The 17,681-nt window shown below is 45.5% G+C and overlaps 1 protein-coding gene across 1 annotated transcript in view; it reads right to left on the bottom strand.

Annotated features, from left to right (window-relative positions):
* Positions 1-7,205: 7,205 nt before the first annotated feature.
* Positions 7,206-17,681, bottom strand: part of CDH4 (cadherin 4) — a 426,465-nt gene continuing 415,989 nt past the window's right edge. Inside the window, exons 12-16 of the mRNA XM_027646096.1 lie at positions 16,957-17,190; positions 15,659-15,892; positions 11,382-11,521; positions 9,278-9,442; positions 7,206-7,909 (exon numbers count right to left, since the gene is read on the bottom strand). Of these exons, the coding sequence (XP_027501897.1) occupies positions 7,703-7,909; positions 9,278-9,442; positions 11,382-11,521; positions 15,659-15,892; positions 16,957-17,190 (980 nt within the window). The 3' untranslated portion in view covers positions 7,206-7,702. The remainder of the gene's footprint in view (positions 7,910-9,277; positions 9,443-11,381; positions 11,522-15,658; positions 15,893-16,956; positions 17,191-17,681) is intronic.

Raw genomic sequence — 17,681 nt, 5'->3', positions numbered from 1 at the left:
TGTCCTCTTTGGGGGCCCTTGCTTGTCCTTGGCACCTTTCAGTTTACCCCAGGATTTAGAAGGATGCTGCTGCTTTGGCTCATGAGTGCTCATGGCATGGTGCTGCTGTTGTGGTGGCTGGAAGAAGTGGTGGGGGTACTCTCAAGATAAGTAGTGAAAGGAGCTACTTAGCTGGGCACGGGCTTCCCACAGGTGTCTGTGTGTCCCAGTGTCCTCTGTCTGTCCCTTCTTGGTCCTTTGCACCACTTCTGACCTTACAAGTAATAACAAATCTTGGGAAAAAGGCCAAAGCTCAGTCTCAGGGCTCCTGTCAGCACCAGTACACAGAAGCACGGGGCAGAAGGGATGTGCAGGCCAAGGGACTGTGAAGGTGATGGTGCTCAGCTGCACAAAGGACCTCACCATACCATCAGAATAGCTGAGCACATTTTGTTTTATCTGTGGAAGGAATTTTGAAAAAAAAAAAAAATAGGATGGTATTGGATTATTTACCTTTTTTTTTTTTTATTTTTTTTGAGACAAGGAGACATCTTGGCCAGTGGTTAATAAAACATTTTGTTTTCCCAAGGCTTTTTCCACCCCCATCCAGGAACTGTTTTGACAGTAGTGCAGTAATGGTATATAGAGTTTGGGCTGGTCTTTTTTTTGTTACTGCTTAATGTGTCTGTTAACTCAGCTTTTGGTTCAAAAATCGGTTCTGTATTGACAAAGATGTGGGAGAAAAAAAGGTCTTGGTAACGCAAAGGTTTTAGTCTGGAGAACAAAGTAAAGTTCAGTTATTTTGCTTATCGAAAAAAATCATAATCCCTGTGTGCTTCGGCTTGATCTGAACCAAATTCTATTTCAAATTCTGGTATTTGACTTGGGAGAAAAAAAAAAACAACCCAAGAGCCTATAATAATAACTGTAATAGTAATCGTTGTTATTTTTAATTTTGGTACAGAAGTCCCTGGATTCAGGGGAGGGTGGCTGTTTCCATCAGCTTAGTAAAACTATTCACATGGTCAAAGTTAAGCACGCAGCTAAATCATTTGAAGAACAAGACTTTCTGCAGGCAGATAAGAGTCTAATAACACGATGATGAGAGCCCAGCCTTCCACTGATAGCAGAAACTAATATTTGTGATGCAACAGTCTTGCATTATTCAGTAGTTAAAGATAATTCTAAGAAACAGAACAGCTTGAGAATTAGCAAAACTAGCAATAAAATATTCTTAGCTGACTCCGGGGGGAAGTAAATTGCCATGTACAGGATTTGCATTCATCTTAATGTTTATTAACAACGAGACAGTGCTGCTTTCCACGTGCTTGGCCGGAACAGCTCCATGGATTGCAGGAGCCATGTGTCCTCCCAGCCCCACTCAGTCCCAGGACCTGCTGAGGCCTTGCTACCTCATGGCATATGTGGGTTGGTGTTGGGGTGAGAGTGATGGAAACCCAACTATCTGCTCAGGCCCTGCAAAAGCCCCAAGGGTGATGTGAGTGATGGCTGCCAGTGCTAATTGCTAATTGTGTGCTCTGCACTTGCTGCTCAGTCTGGCACCTGGAGGGTGTTCGTGCACCCTCTGAGGGCTCTTGGTGAAATCTCCAGGGAAGAGCAGGCCAAGAAAACAGGAATGATGTCCCTGAAGGAGTGCACACAGAGACGTGCTGCTGTACTCAGCAAAGGAGTTTGCACACTCTGCTACGTGCACAGTAACATTTCCAATCATGTTTTTGCTCCTGCATGTGCAGAGGTGAGGAAATACAACTGGGAGAAGCAAGCTCAGGCTTCCTCTGCAGGGCATCAGCTGGCCCAGGGTGCTCAGTCATTCCCTAGACCTTTCTGAACCATTCCTGTTCCCTGGCAGTATAAAGGCTGGTGGTCAGAGCACCAGCCATGGGACAGTGGGCAGGTGGAGGGGCTGGTCCTGATCTAGCAGTTGTGGGGTTACCAATGTGTTAGCAGCAAGTGAAGACCCCCAAATGTGCTGGAATTCTGCTAAGGAACAAAGATCTGGTGTTGAAGAGCGAAATTGCACCCAGCTGAATTGCATCAACAGTTTGATGCAGTAGAAACACACCTGCATTGGGATGGAGGAGGAACACGTACCACCTCATCCATACTCCAAAGAACTGTGGGCTGGGGAGGAGCCACACTCCTGCCCTTAATGAATGCCAATTTCTGCAGGAGCACCCAGGATCTCCAAAAACCCCACTGATATCTGCATACCCGGCCCCACACCTGCAGCCAGGCCACCCTTTACTGGCTCACTGATAAGAGCTGTGAGCAGTGACTGAGCTGGGGTGGGCATGTGGGGAAGGAAAATGAAATAAAACCCTAAAAAAAAAATAATAATAATAATTAAAAAAATCAAGTGAGACTATTCAAAAGGGGGACTTTATTTTTAATTACACTGGAGCCAGGCGTCAGTGCGCCAGTTCAGCTTTGATACACAATAAATCAGCAAACCTGTCACTCAGTTTGGAAACCAAGATTGCAGTGGCACTAAAAACACATTGAAAACATTTACTTTCTTCCCTTTTTTTTTCCTTTTTTTTTTTTTCCTCTTTTGTTTTTGGTACAAAAATGGTACAAACAACAATACAAAATATTTGTGCTGTTGACGGTTACAAAAAAAGGTTTTTGAACTGGGTTAACGGACGCAAACTGCTTTTTGCGCTTCAGCGTGAATACAGCAGAACAGCAGAAGTCTTCCTTGAGAACAACCACAGTCATGCGGGCTGCTACACAGCTTCTCCATCGTAAAGGAAACATGCAAAATCATTGCTCAAATTAGAAAAAAAAAAAAAAAAAAAGAAAGAGAAAGTGCTCCAATTATACATCTATATGTTGTTGTTGTTGTTTTTTTTTCCCCTATCGATTTGTAGCTTCAAGCACTAACTACATTATGTACACTGTGTGTGAGCAGTTGTATGTGGGGTTTGGTGTGTACTGGAAAGAACTTTTATTTTCCCCAAGAAACTGAGTTAATTTGCGTGGGAGCCACCTACATTGTCTGGCTGCTGCTTTAAACATACGCATTCATCGTTGTACAGCATCCCCCCTAATACTTTTTTCACACTTACAATGAAGAGCTCCAAAAGACATCACAAAAAAAGTCCCATATTTTACCTTTAATATGTTTTCTTTTTTTTTTTTGACTAAACAAAGTTGCAATCTTGGCATATTGTGTAGTGCAGACTCTGCACTGTCCATTACCATTCTCCAATGCCCAAGTGTTTATGCTACGCGAAGCGCTTACAGGTGATACAGCTGTCTCCAAAGTTCTTCTTACTTCTGGAGGCTGGATTTGGACCTGACTATCCCTAAAAACCCATGGGGAGAGAACTCCCCATCACTGCTGTACAGCCCCCAATTGCATCGCCCGGTCCAACAAAAAAGGACAGAAAAATAAGGAAAAGGAAATGCAAAACCAGAAGTGGAACTATGACTAGTGTGTAGGACACCCTGGACAGACTTGCCTATTTACTGTCACTAATTACCTGATGAATGTCCTCCTTGCCTTGCAAAGCATTTCCATGCTGATGGTTCTCCCAGTTATTAGGCTGCATGATAAACAGACCACCAGGGCTGTGGTCATGCTCTGCTGGAGGTGGCTGTCAGTACAGCAGTGACATTGGACCTGCACAGTCCCTGGCTTGGGGATGTGCAATCCTCAACCTTAGGAGGTAGGAAGGCCACCAGAGGTGTCCAGCATGCCTCAGTGTCCTGGGAACTCACTGTCCTCATCCTGTAGACAGCAGGGAGAGCTGTGGTGGTGTGCCCTGGCAGTGCTACAGGGTACAGGATAAGAGGGTGGGACAGTGGTGTTGCAGGGATGGGATCCCCTCCACCTGCCTGAAAGCAAGTCCTTCCCCACAGCCTTGTGGTGTGCAAAGAGGGGGGACCACTTCTTTAGTTTAATGCTTTAGTTTAGATTAGTCAGGGAACAAGGACTCTGGTCTCAATGCATTCCTCACCTGTGGCCTGTAAGAACAAACAGCAACTGTACACCAGCCAAAGTGGTTGTCTGCCCACCCCAGCTCCTTGCAAGTCACCTGCAGCTGCAACTGGCAACACTGTGTCACATCCATGAGATCAGAGGGGGACAGAGTGATGGTACAGTCACCTTCTCAATGGGAGCCCTTGGATTAATATAAGTTTTCTTAGCTGGGCTACAAACCATCAGTAACATTAAGAAGTAAACAGGTTTGTAAAAAGCAACCTTTTCACTGCTGGATGTGCCCCTTGCTTACCTTCTGCTGGTCCCACTGCAAGGAGATGCTGCTGCTCCTTGTGGGGCTGTAAAACTCAGTGGGGGAAGATGCAGGGAGGAGAAGGAGGAAGAGGAAGAGGAGGAGGAAAAGAAGGAGGAGGTCCTGCAGAAGGAGACTGAGAAGAATTGGGTCAAAACACACTAAAGTGGTTGGTTTGATTTATAGGCTCATGGGGCTGCAACAGCTGGATTGCAAATGCTGCAGAAAAAAATATCCGCTGATTTAAAAAAAAAGTTGCCAATGGAAACAGGTTGGTTTATTTTTAATCACTTAAACAGTTCTGTTTGGACTCAGGTTGCATAAATGTTCTTAAAAACCTGGAATGTTTCGACAAGCTGAAGTTTGACAACAGCTCCTTTCACTGCATGGCAGGTTCCCTGGGGACAGAGGGACGACGGACGCTGCCGATGTCCCTGCAGCCACTGTCTCACATCGCTGCCAGCCCCTTCCCTACCTGAAATCCATCATCCCAGCCAAAGCCGCAGCAGATGTCACACACCGAGCGCTGTGGAGCAGGGATTTAGCTGCTGCTCCCAGGTAAGTGGTGCCAGGTGGATTGCAGGGCACGGCTTACAGCGGAGACCTGGCTGGCACTGCGGGATCCGCACGAGCATCCCGGGAGCTGCACAGAGCCGGCAGGCAGCGGCAACAACCCAAGGGATGGAGAACCACTGGTATGACCCAGCCCTGGAGCCGATCCTTCTCCTGTGTTGGTGGTGAGGTTACGGTGACAGACACAACGCGCCGACGGGCACCAAGAAACACCAAGTTCATTTTTATTATTCATCACTGCTGTGCCTGGGCAGCTTCCGTCGCGGTGCAAAGCCCAGATGGTGAAACACTTCAAGCCTGTGGCTTTTCCAAAAGAAAAGGGAAAGAACCAAGAATGCCATGGGTAAAGAGCAGAGGCTGTGGGGTCATGCAGCCTCTGCGCCAGGCTGCTGGGAAGGGGGGCTGTGAGGATTGCCAAGAGTGGCCAGGAGGAGGGGGATGGCACATGGCAGGAACAAACTAAGACTTTCATAGTGGTCACACAAGACAACTGAGTTCACAACTATGGAACAAGAATTTGGAAAAGTGTCAGGTGCTGGCAGTTTGCCAGGCACTGCCCTTCATCCTGGCCAAGGCATGTGCTGCCAGCCCATGCCTGTGGCGTGACATCCTCGCCTTGCTGCTGCCATTGGTGCCGTCCCTCTCCTGAGGTCCAAGCCATTGCCTCCTGGTTTCCTCAGGAAACTTGGGTGAGAGTGAGTTTGCTCTCCGAGTCGTGAAAGACAAACTGACCCATTGACTGACCAACTGACCAACCAAGACAAAAAGAAAGATCGCATCCTTGGTAGTTAATAACATACCAGTGAGTCCCCACGGGCAGACTTTTTACCACATTCCACTTCATACAAGACACATTTCAAATGCTCATTAATTTACAGAAATTGCATTTTATAGAAAATATGATACAATGAAATATAAAATGCACTAGGAGCATTTCAAAAATCTATAGAGACGATCTTGCAGCCCAGTATATACCCTCTGAAAGGCGCCCACTCACCACCGCAAGCTCTCGTCCTCTCATTCTCGCTCTCGTGTGCACGCGCTCGCTCCCCCCGCCCCCCCTTTAACTCTTAGCATTCAACTTGAGAATTAATAGAGATATCAAAAAAAGCATGATTATCCCCTGGATAATCACCTTCCAATACTGTGCACATTCTTGGATTTAAATGAAAATATATCTAAGCACTTTTACAAGTTTTAGCGAACCCACTGCAAAATCGTCTGCAGAATATAAAACACAGGTAATCCAAGATTTCATAGCACATTAATTAAGTGGCTCATAATCCATTAAATGTGGTTTATATTACACATCCATGCAGTCTAAATCATTTTACAAACATTAGACATAAACCCACTAGTCCAAATCAGTAAAGGAAAAATGTAATAAAAAAAGCTAATAACTATTTGTTATTGGTTAAACTGACCCTACATATAAACTAGGTAGTTTGCTACCATTTATAATACTGATGTTGAATCACGCCTGGATGCTGCAAAACCTCTTGCTTACTTGGCAATGCTTGAGCATATTAACCACAAGATACTTAATAGGCCCTTGTTGCACTTCTTCTCCAAAAAAACACATTTACTACAGATAGCAGCGCCTACCCATCGAATAGAAAGGACACACATTAGCTGAGTTACACGATGTTGTTGAGCTTTGGCTACTAATGCTCCAAGGCATTAATGTGATACTACACTAACTCCATACTTACGGATGGGAAAAGTGTGGATAACCTGTCCCTGTCCTTCGCACTGCCTCGGCCTCGAGCGGAGCCGCCACACAAACCCTTGCCTCACCCCAGGAGAGCAGCACCAGTGTTGGGCATCCTCGGGGATGCGGGACACCACCACCTCACCCAGCTGGTACGGACATCACTCGAGAGGTCGTGGGAGCCAAAACACGGCGATAGCATAAAAACAAACAGATGGGCCTTTGGTCATGTCACGATTTACTTTGTAGGGTTTAGGCAAGGGCTGTTGGAGATTTCTGTTGCAATAACCAAAGGCTTTATCAATGCTATAGTTCTATGCAGCTACATTGAGTGTGACCAGGGCCCAGCAGAGGCCCTGGTCGGTATTTTGCATCAGATAACACTGAATTATATACAACATGATGACTAGTTCACCACCTGCTGAGGCTTAAAGATGGCTGTTAAGATTTTGACTCAAAACATCTTCCCCCCTCCCCCCCTTCTTTTGACCCCAGAATGAGTCACCCCTTTAAAAAAAAAAAAAAAAAAAAGGCAAAAAAGAAACAATCTCCACAGTTCCTTTTTGTTAACTCCTTCCCAGCTAGAACTGGCTTAGGGTCACAGGGAGTGCTGCCCAGGATGGTTGTATGTTTGTTTTCATCACTCCTGAGATTGAAGGGAATCTGACACATGCACCAAAAGGCACTTTCAAATATATATATATATATATATTTTAAAAACAGTGCTTCTGTTCTAAGAAATTCAAGTTAAGACAGAGTGCCTTTCACTCTCTTTAGTCATAAAGCAGGTAAACGAGCAATATCCCAGCTGACATTAAAAAACCAAAATAACAAAAAGAAACCTGCAGCAGAGACAAGTGTTCATGCGAGACAGCTCAATATTCTAAGAAAAAAAAAATGGAAAGGAAAAAGAAAAGAAAAAAAAAAGAAACCTCCTATATCGCCACTAAAAATAACAATACAGTCAGCAGGGGATATTAATTAAAAAAGCTGCCACATCTGTACAGTTCTTGCTCCTGCATCGGCTCTTTTTGTTAACGTTGTCGTCTGTGGGTTTGTTGTTTTTTCTTTTTCTTTTTTTTCCTAAATTCTTTTCTTCTTCTTCTTCTTTTTTTTTTCCTTCCTTTTTTTTTTTTTTAAATTTTTTTTTTTTTTTTTTTTTAAATAACATGAGGTCAGTTTAATCGTCCTCGCCTCCCCCGTACATGTCCGCCAGTTTCTTGAACCTGGGCCCCCAGTCGTTAAGGTAGTCGTAGTCCTGGTCCCCGGAGCTGGAGGAGTTGAGGGAGCTGACGGAGCCGGCGGTGGAGCCGCTGCCCTCGTAGTCAAAGACGAGCAGGGAATCGTAGGGGGGGGCTGTGGGGTCGTTGTCTGCTGCCCGCAGGCCCTGGGGGGGGCAAACACACGGTGTTAATACCCACCATGGGGTTTTATGGTGCTAAGGAAGGGTGTCTGGGCTGCTGGGGATCCCTGCAGCGCAGATAAAAAGAGGATGGTGAGAAAACGAGGGTCCCAGATGCACCTTTGGGTACAGCCCTCCCAGCTGCCCCCAGCAGAAAACCCAGTAACTCCCAGTGCCTCTGAAAAAGTGGAATGGAGTAGGAAGGGGCTTGTTTCCCAGCATCTAGATTTGGAAAGCTTTGTGCTCTGGCCAGTGGGTCCTTTCTGGGGTTGCCTGTTGAGATTTCCAATGAAAGAAGGAAGGAACAGCACCTTTCCTCTCCTACAATTATTTTAATTCTGATGATTTTCTTTCCCTTAGGAAAACAAAATAAAAAAATCACTCCAAGCAAAATTCTGCAATTAGGACAGACATGGGGTGTGAAATCCTGGGCAGAGGGTTGGGAAGCATCCCTGCTCCTGTGCGTTGTGGGCAGCAGCGTAGGCAGGCCACGGAAATGGCCTCGGGATATGAAGAAAAAGAATTGCTTTGCTGCAGCCCAGCATCAGGAAAAGCCTGGTGGAATAGACCTGCAATAAAGCAAAATGCTCCACCTTCAGAACCCTCAGCCTTAGTGTGGGGAGATGGAGCTGGTTTCACTGCAGTGAAAAGAGTTGGGATGCATGCGAGAGTATGGATGTGTGTAAATGTGACTGAGGGACGGGCAGGAACAAAGGAAAAAGGGGTTTCAATGATGAAAATAAGAAAAAGCACAGCAGGAAATGCATGTAATAATAGAATTAAATGGCTGTAACATTTATTTTTCTGGCTTAGGAAATGGATGGTGTGCTTTGTCTCCAAGGAAATAATGCATTGATTGGTTTGTAACCACTCAATCACTCAAAACTAAAAATGAGATAAGAAAATACCAAATGGACAGATATTTTCTACAAGTAGATAAAGGAGCAGTAATCGAATATAAAATAAAGAAACCCTCTCTGATCTGAGAGGAGCCTCTCTGTGCTGCAAACTCTTTGAGGCTTTACACCAAACAGAGTTTATGAGGAAGGCACAGACTACTGAAATAATTACAAGTTCAGGAGCCAGAAATGGCTCATTCTGCCTGGGTGCTGAAAAGCATGGTGTTTGTGATATCCACAAAGAAATCTTGGGCCTTTTGCTTCCACTTTGGATTTTACACGTTCAGTGCCTTTATTAAGCCAAGTCCTTTGCTTGTGCCAATACTTCCCCTGGCTTGCATCAGACTTCTGGTGTGAGCAACACCATCACTTGCTCCATTCAGTGAGGGAAACCTGACTTTAGCTGGCTGCTCAAGCTTTTAAGACGTGACACAGGACACCCTACGGAACATACCTCATTAATAAAATCACCAATATCCCCTGGATGTGGGATTACTGGTCTGATAGGATACTGTGGTTCAGCACCAATAGGTCTTTCATCCACCCTTCTGACTCCGGGTGTCTTGTTCAGCACGTGATCCATGGTCTCTGGCTGCTGGAGCTGGCTTAAATCATAATCCTGTGACAAATGGGAAGGCACAGTGTGAAATCAAGGGCTTTTTATTCAGATCATCTACTCACTCAATGTGCAAACAAGTCGAGAGGTGTAATTCTGTTTCTGCTGAAGTTTGAGGGCAAATCTTATCCCTGGGCATGCAGCTCCTCTATCTAAATTACAGATGAACCTGAACTCTGAGTAGCTCATAAAATTGCCCTCCTAAGAGTGCATCTTGTAATGTAAGTTAAATCAAGTATTTAAATATTTTCTGAATATTTCACACAGTGTCTAAATATTTAGGATAAAAACCTGGCTTTTGTGAGCATGTGCAGAGGTGTATCCATAACTTTTTGACGAAATACATAATATAATGTAGAGATATAGTGTTGGTAGACATATTATTGCAATTACATTTCTGCAGAAGCAAAAACATTAAAATGTGTATCGCATTTATGCATGTAGGCCTTTCAAAGTAATTATGTTCTTTTTGCTTGTGAAAAATCCCAACAAAATAGGTTTCTAACATGGTATGAGAACCAGGTAATATTTCATTAAAAATGTATTCATGTAGGTAATGGTGTTTTGCTGTTCTTCCTTTGCTGTTATTTTTAACGAACCCTTTCTAAAATATTTAAGCCTACAGTGTAGTTGCCTGAAACCAGATACTTCAGCTAGTTGGAATGCTTATAACAGTACTTTGTTCTACTGGTAAAACCATCCCTGTGCTCAGACGGGGATGATTGAAACTCCAGGAGCAATATTTATAAATAACTTGACAGCGACAAGAAAAAAGAAATGCTAATTGCGAGGATTTTTCTGTGGAATAAGAACTTCCCAAGTTTCGGGTAAGTCCCTGCCTCAGCTTGTCATGGCAGCTCTCCCCAGGCTCACCTGCTTGTCTTCAGATACCACTGGGACCTCCACAGCAGCATGTGCTGCAGTGGTTTCATGGGCTCCTTGAGCACCAGCCTTGGTCACTGACTTTGAACCATGCAGTCCAATTGAACAAGCAAGAATAAAACCATTATATGATGTAGAGTCACACAATTTGCACGACAATCATGTTTGGGAGTGTCCCGGGCTCTTTACTCACGTTAGGCAGGAGTAAAAAACCAGTGACTTAAACATGAGTGACCAAACTTTGCAATTTTAGCAGAGGAAACAGATCGGTAGCAGTGGAAAAGCACGCCCCAGGAATGCAGGCCAGGGAAGTTTTCGTGCAACATCAGCCTCGGTGTCTGTGAGAAGCAGCACTGCAGAAAAGCTGACGTGTTCAGGCAGCCTGTGGCTCAGGGCTCTGTCACCCAGCAGAGGTTTGCCACCGTGTGCTCTGTGGTGACAGAGAAAACCCCCAAATCTATCTGGACATTTCTCATGAACCATGTCCAGAAATTAAAAGAAATTAAAGGCACATTGGAGATGATTAAGTAGATGCAGGGAAAACCCATGGAAGCTCAGGGCTCAAGCAAGCCAAGCCAAGTGCCTGCAGCCACAGGGCTGGGGAAGGTGGCAGCTGTTGGCTGGTTTTACAAAAGTCTCTGATGGGGAATGATAAAATACACAATTTTAATGTCTGAAGTAACAGAAATACTGTTTGAAGATGAGTGTCAATGGATTGATTTACAGTCCTTTCCCCAGGAAGCTGTGCAGGGGGTAGAAAAATCCACGTATGTCGTGAAAGAGTGGGGGGAGCTGGATGCACCACCACAATGTGGCACCAGCCTCCTGGCATGGTCCTGCTTGCACAGGAAGGTGTCCCAGTGACATGCTGAATCTCCTGCACTTGCTGGCTCTCACCAATGTCCACACCACACTAGGGAAGCCAGTAAAGCTGCCTGGTCATGAACAAGGGGAACACAACCCTTTGCACGTGCTGTAGTGAAAATAATGTGGTTTCTGCCTTTTTGAGAGTACAGTTTGCACAGCTCCTCCTTGGCCACAACCCACAGACTCCTCTCACCTGGTCTTCCTCTCCACCTCCCTCTTCGTCGTACTTGAGGATGTTGTCCCTGACGTCGTCCTCGGGGTCGATCAGGAGCTGCTTGGTGTGACGCTCCTTCTCGCGGCGCTTCATCCACACCACGAACAGCAGAACCATGGCTGTAATGGGGAAGAAGTTGGGTGAGCTGGGACCTCCCACAGCACGAGGCCAGGCTGGAGTGTCCTAACACCTCACCTGCCCTTGTCCACTATGGAGAACCTCACTGGCTGCTGGCAGGAGGAATAAAATGTTATCGTACTGCATGTTTTGATTTTTAAAGAAGAGATCAGTGAGAGACACGAATACTGTGGCAGGTCTCCACTGCAAACATTACTTGAAGATCCCGTCACCAACACTGATTGAGATGATGTTTATCAGGAGTAAAACACACAATCAAAGTAAAACAGAAAGTGTGAAAGCTGCAGCTTTCTGAAAAAAAATCCTGAATTTTTAGATTTCCACCTTTATTTTATTCAGGGGTATAAAGTAAAGACAGAGGGAAGAGAGCTGCAGACAAGGAAATGGGTACAGGCACTCAACACCTGTGCAAAAGGGGCTGTTCCAGCAGTGTGACACAGGTTCAGCCCATTCAGGTCACAAGCCCTGAGTGTGACAGTCACTTTGCTGTTGTCTGCAGTTGGCCAGGCAAGACTGATCTGGGGAGGCTGCACAACACTAGGTCCTGTAATCCAATTTGGACTCCCTCATGTTCTTCTTTGGTCCATGAGGGAAGCTCTTTAGACTGCCAAGATCACATTAGCCAGGACATTAGCACATGCATTTGGCCATCCACTTGCAAAGCAGATCTGAGATCATCTGAAATCCTTTCAGAAAGCAGGGATAGCTTTGCAGAACAAGGGAGAGCAAATCTGGTAGCACACAGCCAAGCTCCTCAGGCATCAGCATCTGCATGCCAGGCTTGGCTAATCTCTCTCAGCACAGTAACAGGGACAGATGAACAGTTCTTGAATCATGAGAAATTTTTCCCTTCTTGAACAGCTTTACCCACAGGGAACACTGGCTCACTGCTCCACAATCTCACCCTCCAAAGGGCCACATGCATCCCAGGGGCTGTGTGCTCCCTGGGAATTCTGCATGGAAGTTGATATGGGAACTGAAGTCTCCATTAACATAAGGCAGCCAGACCTTGTCTTCTTCAAGAACCTGTTAATATGTTCATTTTCATTCTCGTACTCAGTAGCTGCAAATAATGTAATTAAAAATGAAGTTAAGCCTGGGCAGCTGATGCAGTTAGACCTCCCACTGTCTGCTATCCCCTCCATTCTCCATGCAAGCCCCACAACAAGCTGCAAAAGTGGCAATCTGCAGGAGAAGGGAGCAATGGGTGGACAGAGGAAGTGGGAACGTGTGGCCCAGGCTCATTTCACCCGAGTCAACCCTCAACTGTGCCAAACCACTGCAGCCAACACAAGCAAACCCAGGCAGGATGTGAGATCCCAAACTTGGTGGTTTTCAGCTGAGAGCAGACCCTGGGAATAGGGCTGGGCAGCCCAGCCTGCAGCCCCTCCACAGGGAGGAGGTGGTTAGGAGTTCTTCCTCCCAGCACCAAAGTGTTTATGCCCAACAGGAATTCAGTGAAGTGAGTGGAAAAGGACCGGGCAGCTCATTACTGCCATTGTGTGCCAACTGGCGGCCATCCCTGCCTGCCAGCCAACAGAATTGTTTCCAGATAGTTCAGCATTTCTTTAAGGTTTATCCCACATCTATTCAAGACAGAAAAAAAGAAAAGGAAGGAAAATGTAACTCTTATCTGCAATATAAAACCTCAGCTATTTAGCAGACTACTGAAGCCCCTTTCTTGTTGTTCCTTTTCAAGTCTCTCACAACAAGATACCTGACTGGTCCACAAAGACAATATTATAATGGCTACCGAGGTTTATCTTTTTATTTCTTTTTTTTTTTTTTTTTTAAATGATACTTTTTTCATGCACTTGTGGAAAAAACTGTGCCATTAACGCCTTTACAGCTACCTTGGAAAAAAAAAAAAGACCTTCAGCGTGTCAATGGTGGATGTAGTGCACTCTCCTTCCTTTTATTCACTCTGCAGAATGGGAAGTGCTATTACTGCTGTTAGACCCATTTTCACTCTGCATGTAGTTTTCCTTGAAATCTATTGTCTTCACCCTTCACAATTTTTTACTGCATTGCTCTTCTAAATGTGTTATTTGTGCAGCTAATACATCAGGTAGCAAGAAGAAGAAAAAAACCCCTTTGAGCAAAGGCAGAAGCTTCCTTCACAGAAGCAATCTCGGATCTGTCCCCTTGCTGCTTCTTCCTTTTAAAGTCATCAAACTTTGACCTGCTGACTCTAAAATGGACAAATAGCACAAAAAAATCCTGCATCTGCCTTCTTCTAGGCTATTGTTTAGAGGTCATGATACGACACAGATAGAAAGGAGGCAAAACACTGGGAGGATGTAACAGTAAAACTGCTCATTTCAAATTACATTTTTCATCACTGATACAGTGCTTCGCAGCTCTTGAAGATAAAAAAAAAGTCAATTAGAATTACAATGAATGTAAAAATAAGCTTTTGTAATAAAAACCGTAATTTAAAATGGGATAATGTATCTGAAAATGGAAAGAGGAATCTCTTAAATCAAATGTCCTTCAGCTGAAGTTAATTTCAGTCAATAGGATTTTCAACTGTTTTAAATCGTATTTTAGCACTGGATTTATACAAGAGCAGCAAAAAGAAGACCTGTGTTTAATCACTTCTGTGGCTCCAGTGCAAACTTAAGTACACTCCCCAGTGTACTGAAGGTGATGGGGCTGATGAACACTGTGTCTTCATCTGAGTGTGAATTCACCACAAAAACCCCTTTGCTGAAGGGAGCAGCCAAAGCATTTTTCTACTGGGACCCCACACCCAACGAAGGACAGGAATTGCCCACCATGGCTGGGCACAGGGATGCTTCCATGCGCTTGGCTGGGCTGAGTGAGGAGTGGGGTCTGCACAAATCCCCTGTTTCTTGCTCACTCTCCAGCCTGATCCAATTACAAACCAATACATTCCCCTCACTAGCCCAGGAGGGTGGATGTTTGCCCAGGGATGACCCATTCTCCTAATGTACTGCACCACGTCCCCGTTAGGTGACATTTGTAGCATACGTTGCTCTGTCTGCTCTCTGTTTAAACACATTGGGGGTAAATATTAAATGTGATTTAGCTCCATAACTCCTATTAGCTTTAATGAGAGTCTCATGGATTCATCCTGTGCTTCTTGATGAATATTTACCTCATTGTACATTTCAGCTCTTGTTTTTATCTATTCCTACTGTGCCAACTGCTGCTTGAAGTTATAATGATATCATTTTTATTTTTAAGTGTGTGCACACATGGCTATTGGTAATGCTCAGGACTGACAGTATTGCTGGGCAAAAGGGATAGTTTTGCCTCAAGCAAAGGGATGGCCACCCCTTCCCTGTGATCCACCCCTAGCCTTCCATTGTTCCTGACAACCTGGCAAACTGGGGATTCTTCTTCTAAAAACACTCACAATCCTCCAAGATTAACCAATCTAAAGTCATTTTACAGGCAATGGGAATACCTACCGTTGTTCTTTTCCTTGGAACAATCAGAAAACCACAGTCCCTCTGCAAAGGACTAGCCAGACTCTCATAACCAGTGAGAACCAGTATATCCACAGCCAGCCAGGGACCTGAGAGCTATGGGGGTGTCTGCAACGGGATTTTAGAAGAGTGCATCACCTTTTCCTGCAAAATGTGGAGAATCCTATCACACTACCTACCTACAAGTTGCTGTCAGGTATAATGAGTTTTTAAAGCTACTCTAAGTCTTAGAAAGAGGAGTCTGATGCAGGCAGAGCTCATTTTGCTGATGCTGCAGTGAAGGAGGTTCGAATGCAGACGTGTGAACCAACCCCACAGCCCAAAGCTCAGGGATCTGTCCTCTGCACAGAGCTTCAAAAATACCAGCCATAGGAACAGGACAACAGGCAACAGGCTGGGAAACAAGAAGGAGGGTAGATTTAGAGTAGGTATTAGGAAGAAATTCTTTACTGTGAGGTGTGAGGCAGTAGCACAGGTTGCCCAGAGAATCTGTGGCTGCACCATTCCTGGAAATGTTCAAGGCCAGGTTGGATGAGGCTTGGAGCAACCTGGGATAGGGGAAGGTGCCCCTGCTCATGGAAGGGGGTTGGAATGAGACGATCTTTAAGGTCCCTTCCAACCCAAACCGTTCTGTGATTCCATGCCAGCCCCTGTGGCACTTACTCAGTAAGATGATGATGCAGATCAGGATGGCAATGATGGCCCCCGTGCCCAGCCCTGCAGCGGCCACGGCCCCGATGGTGGTGCAGTCGCCGTTCTCGTCGCAGGGACAGACCTTCACCTTGATGACAGAAGTGTTGTACAAGGGGGGGTTTCCTGAGTCCGTCACGATGATGGGCACATCATACACACCCGCCTCCAGGTACATGATCCGTAAACTGAGCTGGGCGTAATCACCTGGAGAGACCAAGAGGGACAGACAGATGACAGACACTGGTAGAGCCTTGCAGCCACACCTGTGCAGGCTCCTCTGCTAGAGCAGAGTCCTGAAGAAGAGGCTCTCAGCAACACACCCAGGCAGGACAGCTTCAGACTTCTGCCCTAACAGTCTGGCCAACAACCAGCCTGTGATCTGCAAACTACCGTGTGTTTTCACTCCTGCACTAACCTACCTCAGTGCCATTTGCAAATCCAGTTGCCTGTGTTCAAAATGGCATCAAATGCAAATAGTGACACATGGATAATGCTCCCTGAGGCTGGGCTGACCCTGGCCACTGTGCAGGTTCTGTTTTCACCCACCCTCCCACCTCGGGATTTTTGGGAAGCCCATTGCCCATTGATGACATGCTCAGCCAGGTAATCCCACTGTGATACAGAGACTGAGCCCTGAGCTGTGAGGGTACAAGCTGTTGCTCCTGGTCTGGCACTCTTTGCCAGACCTCAGCAAGGGCAACCAGCTATGAAGCCAAAACCAGCTCATAACTCCATGTTATTTTCCATCCTCTGCTGAAACTACCAATAAGTAGAGCAATTAGGGACATTTGTGGTTGTACGCTGCAATATAAAAATCCTTCACATACTGGTAATCTTCACACTTACCTAGCCCTCCTGGTTCCATGGTAAATTAAAAGGCTGCCTTTATGCAATTATGGTCAGAGAAATGAACATTGATCCTGATTGTGGCTTATGACAATTACACTGGAGGAACATAAGGAAGACTGATAATAGCTTTTTTCCCCTTGGCCATTATGGATGATTTATACTCTGTTCACCACTGATAACTGTTCATAATTATGAACTGCATTAAAAAAAGCCAAGTGCCAAGGCTCTTAGAGTTATGCTGCAGGTCTGATACAAATCATTCCTGATTAACTATCTTGTCTATAATGTCAGCCATAATGCGCTTTAAAAAACAAAAATCGGATAAAAAAAAACTAGCAAAGTTTGGAAGTTGGAAACCGCACGTGGCCTCATTAGTGAACGAGAGCCCAAATGTCCTCAGGATTGCCTGCCCCATTTACCATTCAGCCGTGTTATGGTCCAGTTCTTCCTCACCGCAGATGGCACACTTGGCAGCTCGAAGACGAAGGGCCCGACGTTTGGATCGATGTCAGCGTCCGCGGCTGTGATGTTGATGACATTCAGGTTTGGCTTTTCACAGATCTGTGCCTCCTTTGGCAGGAGCTCGGGAGCATTGTCGTTGATGTCAATTAGGTAGATCTGCAGAGTGCCAGTGCCGCTGGCGGGGGGGATACCTGCACAGGGGAGGCAGAGCCAAACACGGATCCGTGGCCATCACTCGGGAAGCAGTGGGATCAACAACACCACGGACCAGCCCCCTCTCTGCCTTCCCATTTCAATAAACCAGGTTATTCACCTTCCCTCCTTGGACCTTATTAGGGACATACTGCACTTTCATGGTCCCTTGCTTTATGAGGTATTATTAAAACTTCCCCAAGCCTCCTAATGCTGTTTTTCATTCCTGCAGAACGTGGAGGTTGAGTCCTGCAGATCTGGAGCCTACAGCAATGTCCTTAGTCAAACTAAAATTACAAGCAGGTGATGCCAAGCTGCTCCTGCAAATCTTGGTAATGGCTGTTTTGAAGAAGAAAAAACATTAGAAAGACAGCTGACAAAGAGGAAGAAGAGGGCTTGGAGGGAAAAAAATCCAAGTAGTATAAACTTTTGGTCAGCATTTACTGTAGCAGCTGCTGGCCAGTTACAGATTTGCAGACCATTACACTGC

Source organism: Corapipo altera, unplaced genomic scaffold, assembly GCF_003945725.1.
Source record: "Corapipo altera isolate COAL_440 unplaced genomic scaffold, ASM394572v1 64, whole genome shotgun sequence".
NCBI lineage: Eukaryota > Metazoa > Chordata > Aves > Passeriformes > Pipridae > Corapipo > Corapipo altera.
The sequence above is the reverse complement of the archived record's forward strand: the minus strand, read 5'-3'. Positions and strand labels throughout refer to the sequence as shown.